Here is a 20,847-nt window from a genome sequence, read left to right as displayed (position 1 = left end):
ATTTATGCAAATTACAAATAACAGAAGCACAGAAGCGCCTGCAGGCAGCTTTCATTTCTGTACAAGTCTGTTCCTTCCATATGTTGCTAAAATACCATGAAGTCAACTCGGGATCAACTCGAGGTCAAAAGGTAAAAGGCAAACAAAGTGGTCGCCTTGTAAAGTCGGTAATCCAGAGATCAGGAAGTTTGATTAAATTTAAAACATTTGTGTAATAATGACCTTAAAAGGTGCTGTAGGTAGGATGGTGAAGATCCAGGACTTAGCCAAAACATTCAAAAATCAACAACTTCTCAGTCCCTCCCCCCCTTTCCGCTAAAGTCCAAAACGGTCACCTAAGCCCCTCCCCCCACAAGGGAGAATGAATGTGTGTGCATGAGCAGTGATTAGGATTAGTTTAGGAAACCGGAACGGAAGTCACGGTATTGGTATCGTCATTTTTGGAACAATACCCAGCCCTACATTTTAGCCTCTCTAACAAGTTTTAGGATTTGCAGCCCATTTACAGGATGGTCCAGTCTCACATTAAACCTCAGTTTGAAAGAAACAGCTCGGATGAATCCACTGTACACTACCTGCCCAACACCAAACAGCACACAAAGCTAGCGACTAGCTTGGGAACATACTGTAATTCAATGCAATTACATTTTATTTATAGCATCAAATCATAACAAGAGTTATCTCAAGACACTTTACAGAAAGAGTAGGTCTCGACCACACACATAATTTTCAAAGACCCGACAATTCCCCCAAAGAGCAAGCATTTAGTGCTACAGTGGCGAGGAAAAACGCCCTTTTAGGCAGAAACCTGGGACAGACCCAGGCTCTTGGTAGGTGGTGTCTGACGGTGCCGGTTGGGGCTACAATGAACAGTGGCGATAATAGTCACAATAAAGATAATGGAACTAGTAGTTGTATAGTAGTTCAAGGCGTAGCAGGGCACTGCAGTGGTTGAGCATTTAGCAGCTAAAGAGCCAGATATTTGCTCAGGTGTTGGTAGAGACCAAAAACAGAGCTGAAAGAAGAGAAACTAGAAGGGCAGTCGGACAGCACAGAGGCATGCCCTGTCTCACGCATGGTAATACAGTGTGAATTTTCCGAGCCGGGAACTAATTTTCCTGATTATTGCGACACCACGCCCAAACGCACAAACGCCCTATCTTGAAATTTTAACGAAAGTGAAAAATAATTTGGGTATCCGCCCCGGTGATTCGGATCCGATTAAAAATGTAATGAGTTCTTCCTTGGCCCAAGCTACAACCTTTCATGAAAATCGGACCAGTAGTTTTTGTATAATTGCTGACCGACAAACAAACAAATTACGGAAAAACCGAACTGAAAACATAACTAGGGCTGTCCTCGACTAAAGAAATTCTTAGTCGACTAACACTTATACGATTTTGTCGACTAATCGATTAGTTGATTTAATTGACAGAGCTGTGCGCTTTGAGAAGTGGTTAAGACTAGACAAGCACAATATAAATGTAGTTAATTAACCATCTGTAAAACTGAGTTTCTCCACAATTAATCCTGCAAAAGCACCACTTTAAATCTTGTGTTTACCATAAATGTGCTCAGAAGTTTCTTGGAAATAAGTAATTAAGCATGAATAAGCATAAAAAATGACTAATCGACTAAAGAAATCTTAGTCGACTAAGACCAAAACGACCGATTAGTCGACTAATCGACTAAGAGGTGGCAGCCCTAAACATAACCTCCTTGGCAGAGGTAAATATAAGACGTGGGACGATGATGTAACCTTGTGTCTGTTGTGAGTCAGTCTGCTGCCTCCTAGTGGACAAACATTCATTAATGCAACTTTAAGGAAAAGAACCAAAAATGAAAAAGCCTAACCTAACCTCAACCTATAACCAGGAAACAAAAAACATGGCACATAAAGAAAGAAGGAAAAGCAGGAAACAAAAGGACAGAAAGGAAAGTGAGTATGGTAGGCATAAAGGAAAGATATCAGTGACATTTTATTAACTTTACACCTGTGGAATTGACAAAGTAACTAGCAACTACAGCTATCACTGAAAGAGTAAAAGAATCTTCCAAAATGGAAAAACCCAAGTAAAAGAAACAGTTTTCTATTGTGGTATTTACTGTCTATTTCTTATTAAAGCTGCAAAAGTCATTTTTTGGCCACCATCAATTTGGAGCCATGTTTGTGTCTACCTGAAAACAGCAGCCGGCTGCAGCTGGAAACGGTTTGATGGGAGAAGGGACACGCAGCCATACAAAGAAATGTGCCATGAAACAAAAACTAGGAGCTAAAAGAGGCTAAAACTATCTGTAGAGGCGGAGAGAAACTCATCACAGCGTTGCATCGTTAATCTTAAGGAGTCGATCGGTGCAGCGTGAAGTACTAGAACAGAAAGATCGGACTTGAGTAAACATCCATATTTACCTTCCGGCTCGCTCCCAAACTCGTCTCCTGAATGTTAATTCAGAGGACGCTGTCTCAGGCAGCTTCCCCGAACCACTCGGGCCTTCAAACCGGGACGACCCCGGGCGCACCACCACCACCACCACCACCACCCCCCTCCACCCCCGCCTGCCTCTCTAACCCACCCCCAAGGGGGGGACGTTATTGAAGCGGCGTGGCAGGCTTTCTCCTCCTGGAGCGACTGTCAAAACACCTTTAACACCATCCTTCAGCAGCAGGAAAAGAAAAGGGCCCCGACTCTTTGAAAGCTTAATGAATCTTTCATGAAGCTGCTGTGGGAATTATTGCCCGAGAAGGTACTGAGATGAGCCAAAAAGTCCTGGGACATATGGGATGATGAAAGTATACAAGGAACGAGTGACGTGTAGATATTTGATAAGTTTCTAAGATGGGTCACAGCACGCTTCTTCCCATCGGCACGGCTTAAGAACTCGTCTAACAAGTATTACATGACTTGTGGCGATTCCTGGAGTCATCCAACTTTTATATCTATGGAAGTGCACAACTGTCTGCTGGGTACAGGCGGACTTCACAATTACAGGCTTCCAGGCTGCCTCGGAGTGTGTGTGTGATGTATAATTAACTTCATTACATGGCTTTGTTTGCCTAGCACTTTGATTTTCTGCAGACAAAGTCCACTTACACGACTCATGGAAGGCAAAGATGGCCATTGTGGTTATCTAAAAAGCAGCTCAAGTCGAACGCGACTTTCTATATGTCAAAGTCTGGCAAGAAGAGGGGCGGACGCTGCGGAAAGCTATTACAGTTGAAATGCATGCAAAGCTATTCTCTCTCACAAATGCTTTCGCCTTGAATGTGTTTTTTGATGCGATTAAAGCATCTTAGAGCTCACTGATGGCTGAAGTGGTTTGTCTCAATGAGACAATCGCTGTGAACACTGGTGCGGTATGTGTTGCTTTCATTCATCCCCACTACTGTTCATTTTGTCACCTATTTTTCATCTTAGTCTTAGTCTTGTGCCAATTCGCCTCGTTAGTTTTAGTCATATTTAGTCAGTCATTCACATATTTTTTTTTGTTAGTCAAGTTTTAGTCGACTAAAAGTCTCGCCATTTTAATCTAGTTTTAGTCAAAACATCTGTCTTTTTTTGAAATAACAAATGATTTGTGAGCTTATTTCTGATAACCATTTCCGTCAAATACTTATGACACATTCAGATTTTTTTGTCAATATCATTGTGCGTAAAATGCGACCGAATATCGAGCCTCTTCCTTATTTCACCAGTAAATTCCTGTCAAAAACAAAAACAACCACTGGATGGGAAAAAGGGTATTTTACAATAACTTTGAATGCAGCATGAGGCTGGCGAGGTGAGTTTCAAGAGAACGCAACATCTGTGTTGTTTTTCAGACAACGGCAGCTACAGACTGTTGTATGTCCTGGTATTGGAATCCTACACAGTGAAATACAGACAAACTTTTACAGCGTTTAGCTGTCAGCATTTTAACCGTGGTTACTCCAGCTGCTAGCAAACGGTAGGCTAACGTTACCTGCTGTCAGGTGTAGCGTTAATCTAGCTAACAGTAGGCTAACATTACCTGCTGCCAAGTATAGTGTTTACTAGCGTGACATGCTTAGGAGTGTGACCGTCCAAGAGAAGCGGCAGGCATTTAAGTGGCACCGAAATCCGCGTTGCTGTTAGATAACGGTCGTTAAGGCACCAGTGCCGTATTAGCACCGGGGTCTCGGTACCCAACCCTACTGACCCGAGTAACAGCCGAATATTTTATCTCATGATGAAAAAGTAGAGACGATTGTAGACGAAAATGAAGAGAGACTTTATCTTAACATTTTAGTCTCGTCTTTTTTCGTCAATAGTAATGAATGTTAATTTAGTCTTAGTCAGCGTTTTTGGACATGGGTTCAGTCTCGTCATCGTCATGGAAAAAAAGGTCATTGACGAACACATTTAGTCTTGTTTTGTCTGATGAAATGAACACTAACTCCCATGCTCAAACGTTTGAACCTGATGGCTCCATGGAAACCTACCAGAATCCAACATGTGTAAATCAATGCAGTGTTCCCTCTATGTTGATTTAACCGTGGCGGCCCCCCATGGCAACATTTCTGCCCCCCCACGGTATCAGAAACAGGGCTGCATTGTTAGAGTGCATGTCGGAGAACAGCGCGGACACGCAAGGATAACTGGCCAGTTGAGATTGTGTGTGTACGTCCTTGAGAACTGTAAGTCGTATAACTTCTGTTGTCAGTTCATTTAAGCCTGGTCCTGTATTAGTCTATAGGTCCTGTATTAGTCTATAGGTCCTGTATTAGTCTATAGGTCCTGTATTGGTCCTGTATTAGTCTATAGGTCCTGTATTAGTCTATAGGTCCTGTATTAGTCTATAGGTCTTGTATTAGTCTATAGGTCCTGTATTAGTCTATAGGTCCTGTATTAGTCTATAGGTCCTGTATAGGTCCTGTATTAGTCTATAGGTCCTGTATAGGTCTTGTATTAGTCTATAGGTCCTGTATTAGTCTATAGGTCTTGTATTAGTCTATAGGTCCTGTATTAGTCTATAGGTCTTGTATTAGTCTATAGGTCCTGTATTAGTCTATAGGTCTTGTATTAGTCTATAGGTCTTGTATTAGTCTATAGGTCTTGTATTAGTCTATAGGTCCTGTATTAGTCTATAGGTCCTGTATTAGTCTATAGGTCCTGTATTAGTCTATAGGTCTTGTATTAGTCTATAGGTCCTGTATTAGTCTATAGGTCCTGTATTAGTCTATAGGTCCTGTATTAGTCTATAGGTCCTGTATTAGTCTATAGGTCCTGTATTAGTCTATAGGTCCTGTATTAGTCTATAGGTCCTGTATTAGTCTATAGGTCCTGTATTAGTCTATAGGTCCTGTATTAGTCTATAGGTCCTGTATTAGTCTATAGGTCCTGTATTAGTCTATAGGTCTTGCAAATTTAAATTAACTGGTGATTTTTGTTGTTTGTGTTCTTCACCTGCGAGCTAAATTGCACGTGGCTGTTGATTCGATATAATAGCGATTGCTCACGTTTGTATTTTAGGTAAATTATTTACATGCTGAAGTAGTGACACTGCATTAAGATAATGTCATTAATAGTGAGTTTATTGTTATTTGCTACAGAATGCTTAGCCTATATGTCAAGATCAAAGTTGGCCTATATAGTAACTCAAAAAATACAGTTCAATCACAACTGTAAATATGCCTCATTGTGTGTGTGAATAAAGGTGAATAAATATATTTGTATGTGTTGCAGCGAAGTGTCAGTTCTGTGTCAGCAAAGCGCAGCGCTGGTATTCATCTTATATACGGTCTATGGTATTCATCATCAAGGGTGGCAAGGAAGCTACAGTATTTCCCGTAGCTAGGTAGGAACTCCAAATGCTTTTTGCGCAAACCCATTACATTTTTTACTGATTTATCCATTCCAGATAGCTTTATACCATCTTGACCCTGGTTCCCCCCCCTCTAAAGAAGTATGCACACCATTAAAAATTTCTTTTTAAATTGTTTTTTTGGGGGGGTGAGGGGGGTAGGTGGAGGGGAGAGAGAGAGTTATTTAGTCCAGCTCAGGAGGAATTGACTAGAGCCGATTCACTTTTTTTAGCTTAAAAATTCTTGACAAAATCTGCCAGCTGAGGCTTTTCTTGTGCATCTTTTTCTTTATGGATCACATTTTAGGTATCAGAATAGTTTACCAGTAACAATATGACTTCTGGCTTTAAAGAGAGATCCACAATTTGAAATTAAGTGACAGCAGACTGGGTGACATTTTGGTTTCACATCGGTTCTTTAATAATAATAAAAAAGATCCTTCACATGAGATGTTAATTATTTGACTTAAATGTGTTTTTTCCTCCCAAGATGGATAGAATAACTGTTTCATTCTTAAAGTCCAGTGAGTTTTTTTGGCTGTGACGTCAGTGAAAGAGACCGTTTGCTGTTTTTATCGCCGTCTCGTCCTTTCTCCTCCCATTCCTGTTCTGGATGCAGAAAGAAAAAAAAAAAGAAAAGAAAAGACAAGAGGCTGGGAGGATCACTGCGACATCACATCCTCCCGACAGGGTTGATGCCCAGGATGTCAAAGCATTTGGCCATGATGGCGGCTGTGGCTTCACAGAGCAGCATCCTCCACATGTTGATCTTCACCACCTCACCTGGAGAGACAAGCACAGGTGTCACAGGTAAATACTACAGTTAGCGGACAGATAGAATTACTCCGCACTTTTGGATTAAGGCCTTTAAACACCGGGGACGGGTTTTTTCGTGCGACTAATGCTGCGTTCCAGGTAACCCGTAACTCGTGTTTTCACAACCTCTGCCTGTGAGAGTGCCCTGGGACGGCAGTCAAACCCCTAACTTACTCCCCGAGAACTGGTACCACATGGTTGTTCTCCCAGTTACAGTTTTTGACGTCACACACACATAAACAACAATGGCGCCCCCTGTTGGTGCTGTACAGACGCTGGTGATTAACGGTGAGAAATGGAAATAAACAGATGTAAATAGGCAACTTAAAGTAATTCTGCACGATTGTGTACTACTACAGGTTATGTTTATTAAATGAAGACCAAAATATGTCACCGACTAGAATTCGCTAGTATCAGCTAGCGCTAGCTAACGTCAATGTTAGGTAGCTGCTAGCTAACGCTAGCTAGAAGGGTTTGTGGTGACTTTGCCTGGAAAGCTACCAAGTCGCGAGTCGTGACTTGAAGTTGTAACTTACGGGCTAAACATTGTGTCTGGAACGCAGCATGAATTTCACACGCCAATATATTAGACTGTACTTTCACACGCGAAAAGTAAAAAAAAAAAAAAAAAAAAAGCGCCGTAATTTTTTCCGAAACGAGGTTGATTTTTCTAAACTTTTGTGACGTGAATAAAGACATCAACCAATCACGTTGTGTTATTTACTGTGTTTACAGTGGTTTTGAGGAGCTGCAGCATTTATTTGTGCTCCAACTGCAGACTCTAGCTGCTACACAATCATTTGATATCTTCACCGCAGGGGATTATTTCGCGACGCAATTTGTCATACCCCGGTGTGTAACGGACTTTAAAAAGGTGTAAAAAACGTGAGATTTCCATGTCTTTTTTATCTTAAATAAGATAAGGGGGTCTAAAAGAGACAGGCGAAAAAACTGAGCGTTTCAGACAGAGGGTGAATTCAGGTATATTATTATTATTATATATATATATATATATATATATATTCAGACAGACAAGAAAAATGAAGTGTTTTTTTTACTTTTTTGATATTTGAGGCTCAAATATTTCATGGAATAAGCTCAGATTACAGAAAAGGTTGAAAATGTATTATTTGTTAAGCAACGCCTTGTTTTTTTCTTATTTGCTGCCCTATAAAACATCTCAGAACTCCTCAGATTTATCTGGTGTTCTTCTTATTATCACACACAACACGAGGGTCAAACCAACGTTCCTCACGTCTGTCAGGACAGTTACTGCGCTGATATTGTAGTGTGAATTTAGCATAATTAGATAACAAATAACACATCTAATAGATAATGGATTATTAGGTGATTTGAAAAGTGCAAAAGAAGACCCAAGAGATGAGATGAAGGGGGATGAAGAGAGAAATATTGAGGAGTCCCGCAGATGAGAGAAAACAGTCGGAGGTGAGGCGCAGAGCGAGAACAACAAGCAACAGAAGGTCAGAGGGCGCATTTAATGGCGGCAGCCGACATCAAGTCAATGACCCGTACATCATGCAGCCACACGCAACATCCATGACCGTCCACCCCATCAGGCCAAATTGCTACGCGGAGCAGAAATCCAATAGAAATTAAGTCCGTAATGAGCAGCAGAGGGTGAATTAAGCAGACAGCTCGTTAAAGGGCGCGAACGTCGATGATCATCGACAGACAGCAAAATGAGTTTGTAATTTTCACAAACAAAGCAGACGCGTCCAACTATATACCGGACGGGGACAGAGTGCTGCTGACGCTGACGAGAAACAAGCTTTGGGAAAGATCAAAAGGAGGCCAAGCTGACATTTCTGTTTGAAATGTGGGTAACACTTTACTCAAAGGTATCTACATAAGAGTGACATGACACTGTCATGACACATGAACCCCAACTCTAACCCTAACTTGTCATGACAAAAACCGAATGACTTACTAAAAGAAGCGTTATGTCATCAACGTTTATGACTTGTTTATGATGATTATGACACGTTCATGACAGTGTCATGTCACTCTTATGTAGATACTGTTGGTACACGATCCGTTCTGCCTGCACGATCTGTTCTGCCAATGCGCAAAATGCTGGCGCATGCGCTGTTGTACGAGGATTTACGACACTGCACGATCTGTTCCACGCTTCCAGTCAACAGCCAAGCTAGCGTTAGTTTAGCCAACAGCTAATTCGGCTAACTGCTAGCTGAGACAGCATGTAATAACTTTAAAATACCCTCAAAATAAAACTTGAAAATAAACGTTAACATATATAACAGCTGTTACGTCAGTTCTACTTAACTTGTGGTCATTTAAAATACAATCACTCCATACTTGTCTTTATTGTTATCACTGTAAAGTCTTAATTTAGCTGTAGCATGCTTCTCCCATTAAGTTTGACTTAACTTAATTTTAGACTGAATCTACCTGTCAGCTAGCGGTTAGCCGAATTAGCTGTTATCTAAACTAACGTTTGCTTCCTGGTGGAGGCTAGCCATAGGCTAGCGTGGAACAGATCGTGCAGGTCATATCTTCGGTAAAACAGTATTATCTTGCGCATGCGCAGAACGGATCGTGCAGGCGGAACGGATCGTGTACCGACAGATACCTTCAAGTAAAGTGTAACTGAAATGTGTTACACAACAACGCTTGCATTGCATATAAGAACCTTACTGGATGGGAATGACCAGTCCCTCCAGAAAAACACGATTATGCAATCGCATAATTCAACGCATAATCAGCCAAAGTCTGCATATTTATGCGTATTTGTTCAAATACGCTGCACTTTCACCGCACGAATTGCTGATTTCCACGCAAAATATGCGGGGCTTGCATGATTTCATAATCCCCGCATTTTCGTTGTAAAAAAAGTCACGTATATCTTAGCAGAAAGTTGAAAAATGTTGCGTTTACTTCACACAAGAGCAGCCATTTTCCCCTGTTGCCATGGGAACGTTATGAAGTGACGTAATTACGTCATACAATAACTTTTTTTTTCTCTTTTTCATCAAACCGCAGTTTTTGTAAGTTCCCGCAATTTCATCGCATAAAATTGCATAAATATCTCGCATATTCCATCGCATTTTTTAAGAAAACGTGCCGCATAATCAAGGATTTTTGCTTGCAACAATCACAAAAAAACTCTGCATTTTTCTGCAAGGACTGAATGATTGTTCCAGGCATTAGTCAAACCCTCAGGTGTTACCAGGCAAATGAGGGAGTTAGTTTGAAAATAATTCAGATTTGGATCGCGAAACGCATGACAAGATAAATTAATGGTTTAAAAAAAAAAAAAAAAAAATCTTCTTTGGCAATCTTATCAGGTTATTAATGGCCTCCCAGTCTATTAATTCCTGATAATGGACACCTCGTCGGGCCTTAACCCTTATATGTTGATGATTAATTTGTTCTTTTTTTTTTTTAAACATACACCCCTTGAAAGATGAATTCATGTACTCAACTCAATAAACTCAACTGAAACTGACTGAAGGCCCCATTTCATGGATCCTGTGACTTTTAAATCTGGCTCATGATCTGAGTGCGCACACACGCACACGCACACACACACACACACACACACACACACACACACACACACACACACACACACACACACACACTACTTTCGAACAAAGAAACAATTTATAAATTAATAACCTCCAGCTGAGGAGAATTAGCATAATTAAGCAGGTTTTAAACCTAGCACTTCTAGCACTTCAGTGCACTGCAGGGATGGAATGCTAACAGAAACAAGTGGATGGCTAACAGCGTTCAGATGGCTTTCAGTGAAAACCCTCTCAGAGTGAAACCTCCCGCTAATTGACTCCCATCGAGAGAGAACATCATGTTGAAGAACATCTACTCTTGTGTCTCCCTCTCGCCTTCTCTATCTTCTTCTATGAAAGACAGTCTGGCCTTTACCGCTCTTTTAGCGAGAACACTGATTTCACTTAAGTGGAAATCTTCCTCTACTCCCTTTTTCCCCCCCTCACTGGGTCTGAGAGGTTCTTTATTTCCTAAAAGTGGAGGAAATCAGGGTTTCACTGCGAGGTTCCGTTAAATTGGGGAAAATCTGGGGGGAGTTTTTCCATTTTAGTCGAGAGACTAAGCTTTACTGTTGCGTTACCTGGTTTTATGTCATTGACAGACAGCAAAAAAACAAAACAGACGCTTCCAACTTTACTGGATGTGTGCGTTTTGTTTTCCTTTTTTTTTTAATTCAAGTAGGTATGTATATATATTATTTTTATGTATTTCTTTTCATTTTTTCCTTTGTATTCTTGCGCTTTTCATTATCCTTTCTTATATTGTACATACAGTGGTGCTCATAACGTTGACTAAAAAGAGGAATAAAAAAAATCATCGTTTGGAAATTGATCTTAATGACTTGATTAAAAAAAAAAAAAAAAGGAAAAATCCAACCTTTAAGGACACCAATGTTGTTTGTGAATGAATAAAGTATCGTAAATAAATAAATGTTCTTCCATAAAATACAGGGGGCATAAGTAAGTACACCCCTATGTTAAATTCCCATAGAGGCAGGTAGATGTTTATTTTTAAAGGCCAGTTATTTCATGGATCCAGGATACTATGCATCCTGATAAAGTTCCCTTGGCCTTTGGAATTAAAATACCCCCACATCATCACATACCCTTAACCATACCTAGATATTGGCATGGGGTACTTTCCATAAAATCCTCTCTCAATGCAAATCAAACCAGCTATTAGGCTAACCGACATAAAACCATGCCTATGCGTTTTCACCGCGACAGCCGATGCAGGCAGTGTGAATGCGACTTCACTCTGAATGTACATGTCAATTGTATGTCCCTGCAAAACTTAATAAACAAAGTGTGTGTGTGTGTGTGTGTGTGTGTGTGTGTGTGTGTGTGTGTGTGTGTGTGTGTGTGTGTGTGTGTGTGGGGGTTTACACTTTACTTGAAGGTATCTACATAAGTCACATGACACTGTCGTGAACGGGTCATAAACATTATAAACAAGTCATAAACGTTTGACATAACACTTCTTTTAGTAAATGTAATTCGGTTTTTGTCATGACAATTTATGGTTAGGGTTAGAGTTAGGGTCATGACAGTGTCATGTCACTCTTCTGTAGATACCTTCAAGTAAAGCGTTACCGAAAAATCTCTGCTTGTTTGTTTGTTTGTTTTCTTTTGCACGGTTCGCCCGGATGTTGTTGGAAGATGTACCCGTCTGCCGGTCCTTCTCCACGCAGTAGCAGCTGTCGTAGAACTCGGTGAAGGTGGTGGCGAGCTCGTACAGGTAGTCGCAGAGCGTGTGCAGCAGCAGGTCGTCCAGGATCTTCTGCAGGATCTCCGGGAAACGGAGGATGCACTTGCCCAGCTTCCACTCCTTCTCGTGGTCCAGGAGGACCTCCGAGGTCTCGGCCGCTTTCCTCAGCGTGGCCTCGTCGATGTTCGCCAGGCGAGCTATGGACCTGCAGGAAGACAAGAACACCGGTAATGCAGATGTCCCAGAATGAATGTTTTCAGATCAGAATTAGTGTTTAAGTTGTTTTGTTCAATGTGTCAATAAGAATGGTCCTTTACTCAGGTAGGAACAGGTTGTTTAGCTTTCTTTTCAGTAATGATTTACATTGAAAATATCATGTGCGTTTGCAGGTAAGAAATCAGAATTGGAAGTAAATGAATCATCCAAAAGACAGAACGTTTGAAATAATAAGGGAGGAGGAATTCACCATTATATATCTGTTGAGTTTTCCTGTGAGTGTGGAGGTATTACACTATTATATTTTCAAAAAAAAAAAAAAAAAAGACTTCTTTGACAAATCGTCACTTCTCAAATGTGACCAGTTGCTTTATTATCAGTGTAAATTAAACATAGCTGAGGTTTGTAAAAAAAAAAAAAATAAAATAAAAAAGTAATTTGTAGATGTCACTTTGGGCCAGATTGACCAATAATACATATTAACAATATCTTAAAAAAAATTTAAATCTAACCTTTTTGATATGCATTATTACTAATATTTTCAGAGATCTGAGATATTTTCTGAAGATATCTACTGAGAAGGACACTTGACTGTGTGCTGCTGCCACAGTGAGTGCTCCATCGACAGATAGTAGAACATCGAATCCTCTCAGGCGAGACTGGAAAAAGAGAAGATCAATCTTTGGCCGGGCACTGTGCCACCCGGAGTCTAACACCCTCCAGGGAAGCTGGAGAGGAAGGGGGATCAGCGCAGCACTCTGCAGCCAGGAGACGGTCACTCGATACAGGTGATAAGGGGCGAGGAGAAATTGGGCCGTGCAGACTGGAAAGACCCCGAAGACTAATCCCCTTGGCAACGAGCTCCGTGGAGGGCCGGAGCGGCAGATCTGATATGGGTAATGAAAGTGTACTGGGACTGGTCGGAGGTTCTCCAACAGGGCAGAGTGGAGAGGAGGACACAGCCGAGGCAGAAACGCGCCCGAGGAACTCAATTTAACTTTCCAGATACTTTTTGCGCCCCAAAGTGAAACGTCAAGCTGGCTTACTAGACAGACAGCCTGAACGTAGTCCTGTTTTTCTTCTGCATCGCCATATGTGAACTAATCAAGCACTATTTGTACCGCGACAGAGTCACATATCAAAGTGGGGTTAAAGTTATCAATCGACTGTTAACAGACAATAAGAACTTTGACTGGTTAATACAATCAGTTAAACAGGTACCGTATTTTCCGGACTCTAAGTTGTACTTTTTTTCCTACTTTGGCTGGTCCTGCGACTTATAGTCAGGTGCGACTTATATATCAAAATATATATAATTTAACATGTTTTTACATGTTAATTCATACTGAAAACATTACCGTCTACAGCCGCGAGAGGGCGCTCTAGGCTTGTGACAACTAGAACGCTCCTCCTAAAGACAACTGAGAAAGAAAAGAGATTAAACTGCAGGTAGTAAAATATGCAGCCGAAAACGGTAATCGAGCAGCAGAAAGAGAGTTTGAAATGAGGGAGAAACTTATGAGGGAGACTGGCAAAAAGGTGACTCTTACTGCAATGAAGAAAACAAAGAAAGCTAATCGGCTAATCGTGGGCTGAAAGCGAGACGGCCAGAGCTGGAGGAAGGAGTCTGGAGGGGCTCGTTCAGGGTGCAGTTACGTCCCCACGCCTTTTAATACCTCCATGCTCCACGCCCTGGTAGCTAGTTGTTCTGGGTGCTATTGTATAGTTCAATAACTGTTAATGTGTTACGTTAACATACCGGACACCTACCGTATTCAGCGTATTGTTCTGTGTGCTATTGTGTAGTTGAATAACTCTTGTATTTATATTCTAAATAAATGCGACTTATAGTCCGGTGCGACTTATATATGTTTTTTCCCTCTTCATGACGCATTTTTTGACTGATGCGACTTATACTCCGGAGCGACTTATAGTCCGAAAAATACGGTAATTAAAAACGTGTTGTTTTTTTGCATTGTAAGAGGAAAATGGGCTATACAATCTATGTATTAACTGCTAAGTAACTTTCTAGTGCAAACTTTCTTTTTCTGGTCTTTTTCTGCTACGTTCCGGGCTCTCTGCTATAGTGATAAGGACTGTCGTGTTAAATCGACTAAACAAAGCATGCCAGGTAGACAAACAAATGAGATTCTTGAAACAAATGAGATTCTTGAACCAGTAATAAGGCTCTATAACAAAGCCTATAAGCTACATGTTAGGCTTCCTGGATGGACTCACCACTGTACTATCTCTGTGTAATGCCTTGACATTTGAGAATTATAAATTAAGCCTTGGGATAAAACTGTATTATCAAATTTTAAATAGTCACACTGTAGCTGCTCTGTCTACGTTGGTTCCAAAACCCAGTTCAAGGTCCGAGCGCATTACAAGATCTGCTACAAATGGACTTTTGCCTTTACCGGCTTTTAGAAACTGTTATGTTATACATCAGAACTTTAACGTCAATAACATCATTTAAATTAACATTTGCTCTCTATTTAATGGAGAGGTATACCTGCGACCATTAAGTCAGCTTTATGGATTTGCCCTGTTGCTCATTCTCCTGGTCTGTGTGTTTGTTACTGTTCTGTCTAGGAGTTTTTGTTGTGTATGTGGTGTTTATATTCTGCAGAGCAGGAACCTGCTGAAAATCAGTTTTACACTGAGTCAGGCCCGGTTGTCTTTAATTTTTTCTGGTTTAATAAATAAAAAATTAAATGAAATGAAACACCCGACTAGCTCACAGGTGGACTGAGTGGAGACAGGCTCGGGCTCCGCGGACTTGTACGGGTCGCATGGATGTGCAAGCGGTTCCAGTGAAGTGGCAGTTTAATGTGGCCGGTACAGGAGCAGTTTTAATGGGGTCTCATGTTAAATTGCTCCGTGACAAGTGTATAACTGTTACACAGTGAATATTGAACTTTTTTTTTTAAGCGCAAATGGAATCGCAATCGCAGTATCTGGCACAAAAATCACATTTAGATTAATTTTTTTTTTTTTTTTTTCTATTGGTAGAAAAGCTGAATGTTTCAACAGTTTAGTATTTTGACTTTTGCATCAACGCAGAAGCAGAGATGGTAATATGGTGAACTTGAGAGTGAGCCCCCACCTGATGCGAGTGAAGGCGTAGAGGAGGTACGCCGCCGTGTTGCCCCGGTCGTCCAGCATCTTGTCAAACGAGAAGACGTAGTCGTTGATGCGGTTGTGGGAGAGGTCGGCGTATTTGATGCAGCCGAAAGCAACGGACCTCTGGGCTTTGGTCAGCTCCTCGGGGGTCAGGACCTGCAGGAAGACAATTACAGCACAGTCAAGTTTCCTTTAATGACACGGACGTATTAAAAAGACAATAATCCTACCAATAATTCTTGAGGCAGCATTAAATATTCTGATAACTGTGTGGCCTTTATCAGAGTGTAATTACTGCAGGCAGTACATCACCTTACGCTAAAACCAGTCAGTGGAATTTAATCCAAATGATGAATTTAATTTGGTAACCTCAGGCAAAGCTTAAATTGAGTTATTAAGTCATCGCCTTCCCTTGAATCTGTGTGCGTGACATGTCCGATACCAAAGGGAGGGAACAGAGGGAGGACGGGGTTATGCAGAAGGTTTTCCTGTCCAGCAGAGCATAACGGACTGAGGACATGACACGATATGACAGGACAAAGATTGACAATATAGAACACAACATGACGAGAAACACAGGGACAGGTCATAGAATGGACCTTTTTCACAGCAGACATGTTGACTTGTCATAGTAGGAAAAGCACAGCTGAAGTTGATAACCTTAACGATGGCTCAGTTCCATCAAGTGTCCCTGATGCAACCATCAGTAATGGTTAAATACCAGGACCTCTCCTAAGTGGAATGCAGCCATCAGTAATGGTTTAATACCAGGGTCTCTCCTAAGTGGAATGCAGCCATCATTAATGGTTTAATACCAGGACCTCTCCTAAGTGGAATGTAGCCATCAGTAATGGTTTAATACCAGGACCTCTCCTAAGTGGAATGTAGCCATCAGTAATGGTTTAATACCAGGACCTCTCCTAAGTGGAATGTAGCCATCAGTAATGGTTTAATACCAGGACCTCTCCTAAGTGGAATGTAGCCATCAGTAAAGGGTTTCAATACACCAGTGCTTTTCCTACTATGACATGTCAACATGTCTGCCGTGATAAAGGTCTATGGCATTACTATTACTATTGTTATTATATTAAAGCACGGGTCTTCAACGTTTTAAGCCAAGGACGCGTCCGCTGAAAAAGAGACTGAGCAGGCACCCCTTACTACATTTAGGGCCCTATCTCGCACCCGGTGCAGCGCAAATCCCGACGCCAGTGTCTTTGCTAGTTTAAGACCGACGCAGTTGTCAATTTCCCGTCCAGCACCCACGTCGTTTAAATAGCAAATGCACCTGCACCCATCTGTGCACCCATGGGCGTGCTGGTCTTACAGGGAGGTGTGTTCAGGTACATTCTTGGTGTATTGCTATCTTGAGGCAGTGGAAAGTGATCGCGCCACTGACCAACAAAAACCTGGTCTAAAGTCAATAGCGCCGCATTTCATTGTAATTTTAACAGCAAATTAGTAAAATGTGCCTAGGCTCGTGCATAGCGCGCACACACTATGCTTGTTACGCACACAGGGACGTGCAGCAGCACACACACATGCAGAAGATTAAAAATCTAAATATTACAATGTGAAATAGTATTATATGATCTGCTCGCGAGCTTTCACTTCACGCACGAGCAGATCAGTTTCTTCTCTCCTTCCTGCTCAGCAAATCCTCCATCATAATAGAAATGCTCCTATCGCCTGGCTTTTAAAGGGAATGGGAGATGACCCTCTGATTGGTTTATTGCATGTTACGCCAAAAATACACCTATGAATTAATGAAGACACTAAGTACAACCCTTCTGAACCATGCGCCTTGCGCACGGACCCTTTTTTCCGCCGTTAAACAAGCAAAAGTGGATTCGTACACGCCATAAACGCACCTCGCCAGGCGCTTCACTACGTGCTCTTAGATTGTTAAAATAGGGCCCGTAATGTTGCATATGTTGAGTTGCATATTAAACTGGGCCTACAATAATGTGTAATGTTTGATAAATAACTAAGAAATAATCTGCATCTATGTGGATAATCCATTAATTGTTTGACAGTTTACTAGTTGACTAATGAGATGAATATGGGTTAAATGTTGCAGCTCCAGTTAAAGGCCAAATGCCAAGCCGTAGCTGGCAGGGGCAGACATACAGGGATAGAACCAAAAAGGTCAGACAACAGTACGACACAACAGGACAGGGAATACCAGGACAACACAGGAAAGGATAGAACATAACAGGATACCAAAGTATTAAAAGAATACAACAGAAAATAGGACAGGAGTAAATAATAGACGACAGAAGAACTGGAGGAAACCAATCTTAGCGCCAGCGTTAGCGGCGCAGGCTGAGTTGTGAATGGAGGCTAGGGTTTGTTTTAATGAGGCAGGGTTAGCAGATGGTAGACGTAGGCACCGACCCAGACAGGCAGCAGAGGGCCAGGCCTGCAGCGAAACAAGGCTGCCAACGGCTTCCCACAACCTTATCAGCATTAAAATCATTGCAGTTCAACTGGAAGTCACTGACTGTTTACACTGCACCAAGTGCTCCAGATAATACTTAACCAGGTCAGGTTCTGTTGGGTTTTCACACACACACACACACACACACACACACACACACACTTTTTTTTAATTTGTTTTATCCAACATTTTCTCTTTCTCCAAATGAAAAAAACACACAACTAAGATACAAGTTTAAATCTGCAATCTAAACGTGCAGTTCAAGGGATCTCAGGCAAAAACACTCTTCATTCACTACCATTATACAACTCTATGTGCCGTGAAAAACTGTCTGTGAAGAACTTCTCATTTCATACTGTATTTGTTTATCTCGTCTGTTGGTGCATGGAGAAAGGTCAGGGGATCGCCGACGTCAGTAGGATTCATCCTCTGTGCCATGTCCAGGGTTTTCCATACCATTTTAAGGCTTAGGCCCAGCACTCGAGCCAAATTAATGTAAAATCAATGTGAGCATCATAACTATGTGACTTTTCTCAGATCTAAGGATTGTAGTTGGTCCCCAGTGGACTTCCTAAGCAAGTTTGGCCTTAAAGCTTTTTTTAAGTTTCATTTATGCATTATATCCTCTAGCTTTTCCAATGTTTACGACACAGATGTGGTAATATTAATGATTCAAAATAATGTCAAATCACACCTTTTTTATTATTATTGAAAAACACAAACTGTTTCTTAAGGTAGGACCCCTAAACCTGCCCGCCATATACATGCACCTAAGCCTTTTACAAACCTAGGGAAAATACTGAAGTATATGCCAAATGTCATGGCAATTTGTCTAATATTTGTCAGGATATTTACTCTGGACAAAAGTGTTGGAGCGTGCGGGTCTCTTGTACTTGTGACGTCACACAGCGGTACGTCACCGCTGCTCAGGGTGATGAATAAGCATGTCACCAGCAACTAAGTGTCAGGGCGAGCCATATTGAATCGCGATTATGATTTTGGCTCCCAATGATCACAAAAAGAGAATAATCGAGAAAAACTATTATTTAGCTCATTAAGTTTTGCAAGAAACTCTTATTGTCTCTTGTGTTCTGAATGAAATAATAAAGTTTATATAGGAAGAGTATTAAGGCATGTTTTTTTTAATGAGGATTTATTTAACTTTTTCCACTGTTTTTTTAAGTTCAATAATTGCAGCATCTCTCCAGAAGTCAACGAGTAATCGTGTTAAATGACCGTGATTTCAGAATTGACCGAACTAATCGTGATTATATTTTTTTCCCCATAATCGAGCAGCCCCAAACCTAGTGTTTGGTTTTTTTTTGCTCAAAAGTGGTCTCAAAGGTGGGGAAAGCTATGCAAAAAAAAGCTAGTACGGGGACGCCGAGTTATGATTTGTCAAACTACTAGTCCCGAGGCCAAGAATCAACTTGAATTCCCAAGTGCTCCTTTTTACTCTGACTAGAATCAGAATCAGAATAGCTTTATTGCCATGTAAGTTTTTTACACATACAAGGAATTTGTTTTGGTGTTGTCGCTGCATGTCACACATTCTCTAAACATAAAGAAGGTTAAGAAAGTCAAGAATTAAGAGTTTAAAAAAAGTGAGTATAAATATATATACACACAGTATGTATTAAAAGGTCCCATGGCATGAAAATTTTACTTTTTTAGTTTTTTTTTAACATTAATACGAGTTACCCCAGCCTGCCTATGGTCCCCCAGTGGCTAGAAATGGTGATAGGTGTAAACCTATCAGCAAGGTTACCTCCCCTTTCTCTGCTTTGCCCGCCCAGAGAATTTGGCCCGCCCATGAGAGAGAGAGAGAGACATCATGGCTCCAGAGTAACAAGAACACACTTTTTGGGGAATGCATGTTGTCTGTGAGCCTCACAAATGAAATTGACCTCCGTTGTATTGGTGCGGAGGCAGAAATGTCAGACACTAATATCTTCAAAACCTGGACAAATAAAGCCAAAAGCTGTCTGCGTGGCTAGACGCCACTAGAGGTAAGAGAAACTTTGCCCTTTATTAATGTCACCTTTCACTTTCAGTTTATGAGACAGTAAATGTGTCCGACAGCAGGGAGCAACTTTTTTATGATGTTCAAAAGTTAAAAGCTATGGGTATGGGTTTCATATCCTCACTAAATGACACCCCAAAAAAAATACACTCATCCCATTGTAAATCAGGAGTGAGAGATGAGACGCACCCTGGCATCAAAATGATGGAGAAAGAAGGGAGAGATGGTCTCTCTCCTCCTTCATGTCCTCCATCAGCAGTCCATGTTGCTAAATAAAGGATGGTGTTCTCACCTTGTCTCTCTCCTTCTCTTTCAGTTTGTCCATGGCCCTCTTCAGTCCCTCCTCCAGAAGGTCCATCAGCCTCACGGTGTCTCCAGACCGGGTCTTAAACTTCTTCCTGAGCAAGAAAGTCAAGACGCAAAAAAGTTCAGTGAGAGATTACTATCAGAGCTCAGCGCAGGACACAGGTCTCTCTGCATAAGAATGGTGGAGAATAATCTGTATAAAAAAGCTCCACGTGGAACTCAAATGTTGGTTAAAATAAATGCGTGAGGTTTTCCCACAGCAGGGACTTTTCATTTGTCAAGTCTTTCATTCTTTGCAGATGATGTGGCCCTGATGGCATCATCGGCCTGTGACCTTCAGCACTCACTAGATCGGTTTGCAGCCGAGTGTGAAGCGGTTGGGATGAGGATCAGCACCTCTAAATCTGAGGCCATGGTTCTCAGCAGGAAACCGATGGAATGCCTTCTCCAGGTAGGGAATGAGTCCTTACCCCAAGTGAAGGAGTTTAAGTACCTTGGGGTTTTGTTCGCGAGTGAGGGGACAATGGAGCGGGAGATTGGTCGGAGAATCGGTGCAGCGGGTGCGGTATTACATTCAATTTATCGCACCGTTGTGACGAAAAGAGAGCCGAGCCAGAAGGCAAAGCTCTCGATGTACCGGTCAGTTTTCGTTCCTACCCTCTCCTATGGTCATGAAGGCTGGGTCATGACCGAAAGAACGAGATCCAGGGTACAAGCGGCTGAAATGGGTTTCCTCAATAGGGTGGCTGGCGTCTCCCTTAGAGATAGGGTGAGAAGCTCAGTCATCCGTGAGGAGCTCGGAGTAGAGCCGCTGCTCCTTTGCGTCGAAAGGAGCCAGTTGAGG

At 41.6% G+C, this 20,847-nt stretch overlaps 1 protein-coding gene across 1 annotated transcript in view; it reads right to left on the bottom strand.

Moving 5' to 3' along the window:
* Positions 1–6,415: 6,415 nt before the first annotated feature.
* The window catches only part of rars1 (arginyl-tRNA synthetase 1), a 31,166-nt gene continuing 16,734 nt past the window's right edge, over positions 6,416–20,847 (bottom strand). The window contains exons 12-15 of the mRNA XM_028595157.1: positions 19,990–20,095; positions 15,218–15,390; positions 11,850–12,097; positions 6,416–6,603 (exon numbers count right to left, since the gene is read on the bottom strand). Of these exons, the coding sequence (XP_028450958.1) occupies positions 6,494–6,603; positions 11,850–12,097; positions 15,218–15,390; positions 19,990–20,095 (637 nt within the window). The 3' untranslated portion in view covers positions 6,416–6,493. The remainder of the gene's footprint in view (positions 6,604–11,849; positions 12,098–15,217; positions 15,391–19,989; positions 20,096–20,847) is intronic.

Source organism: Perca flavescens, chromosome 13 (assembly GCF_004354835.1).
Source record: "Perca flavescens isolate YP-PL-M2 chromosome 13, PFLA_1.0, whole genome shotgun sequence".
NCBI lineage: Eukaryota > Metazoa > Chordata > Actinopteri > Perciformes > Percidae > Perca > Perca flavescens.
This window is presented reverse-complemented; position numbering and strand designations above follow the sequence as displayed.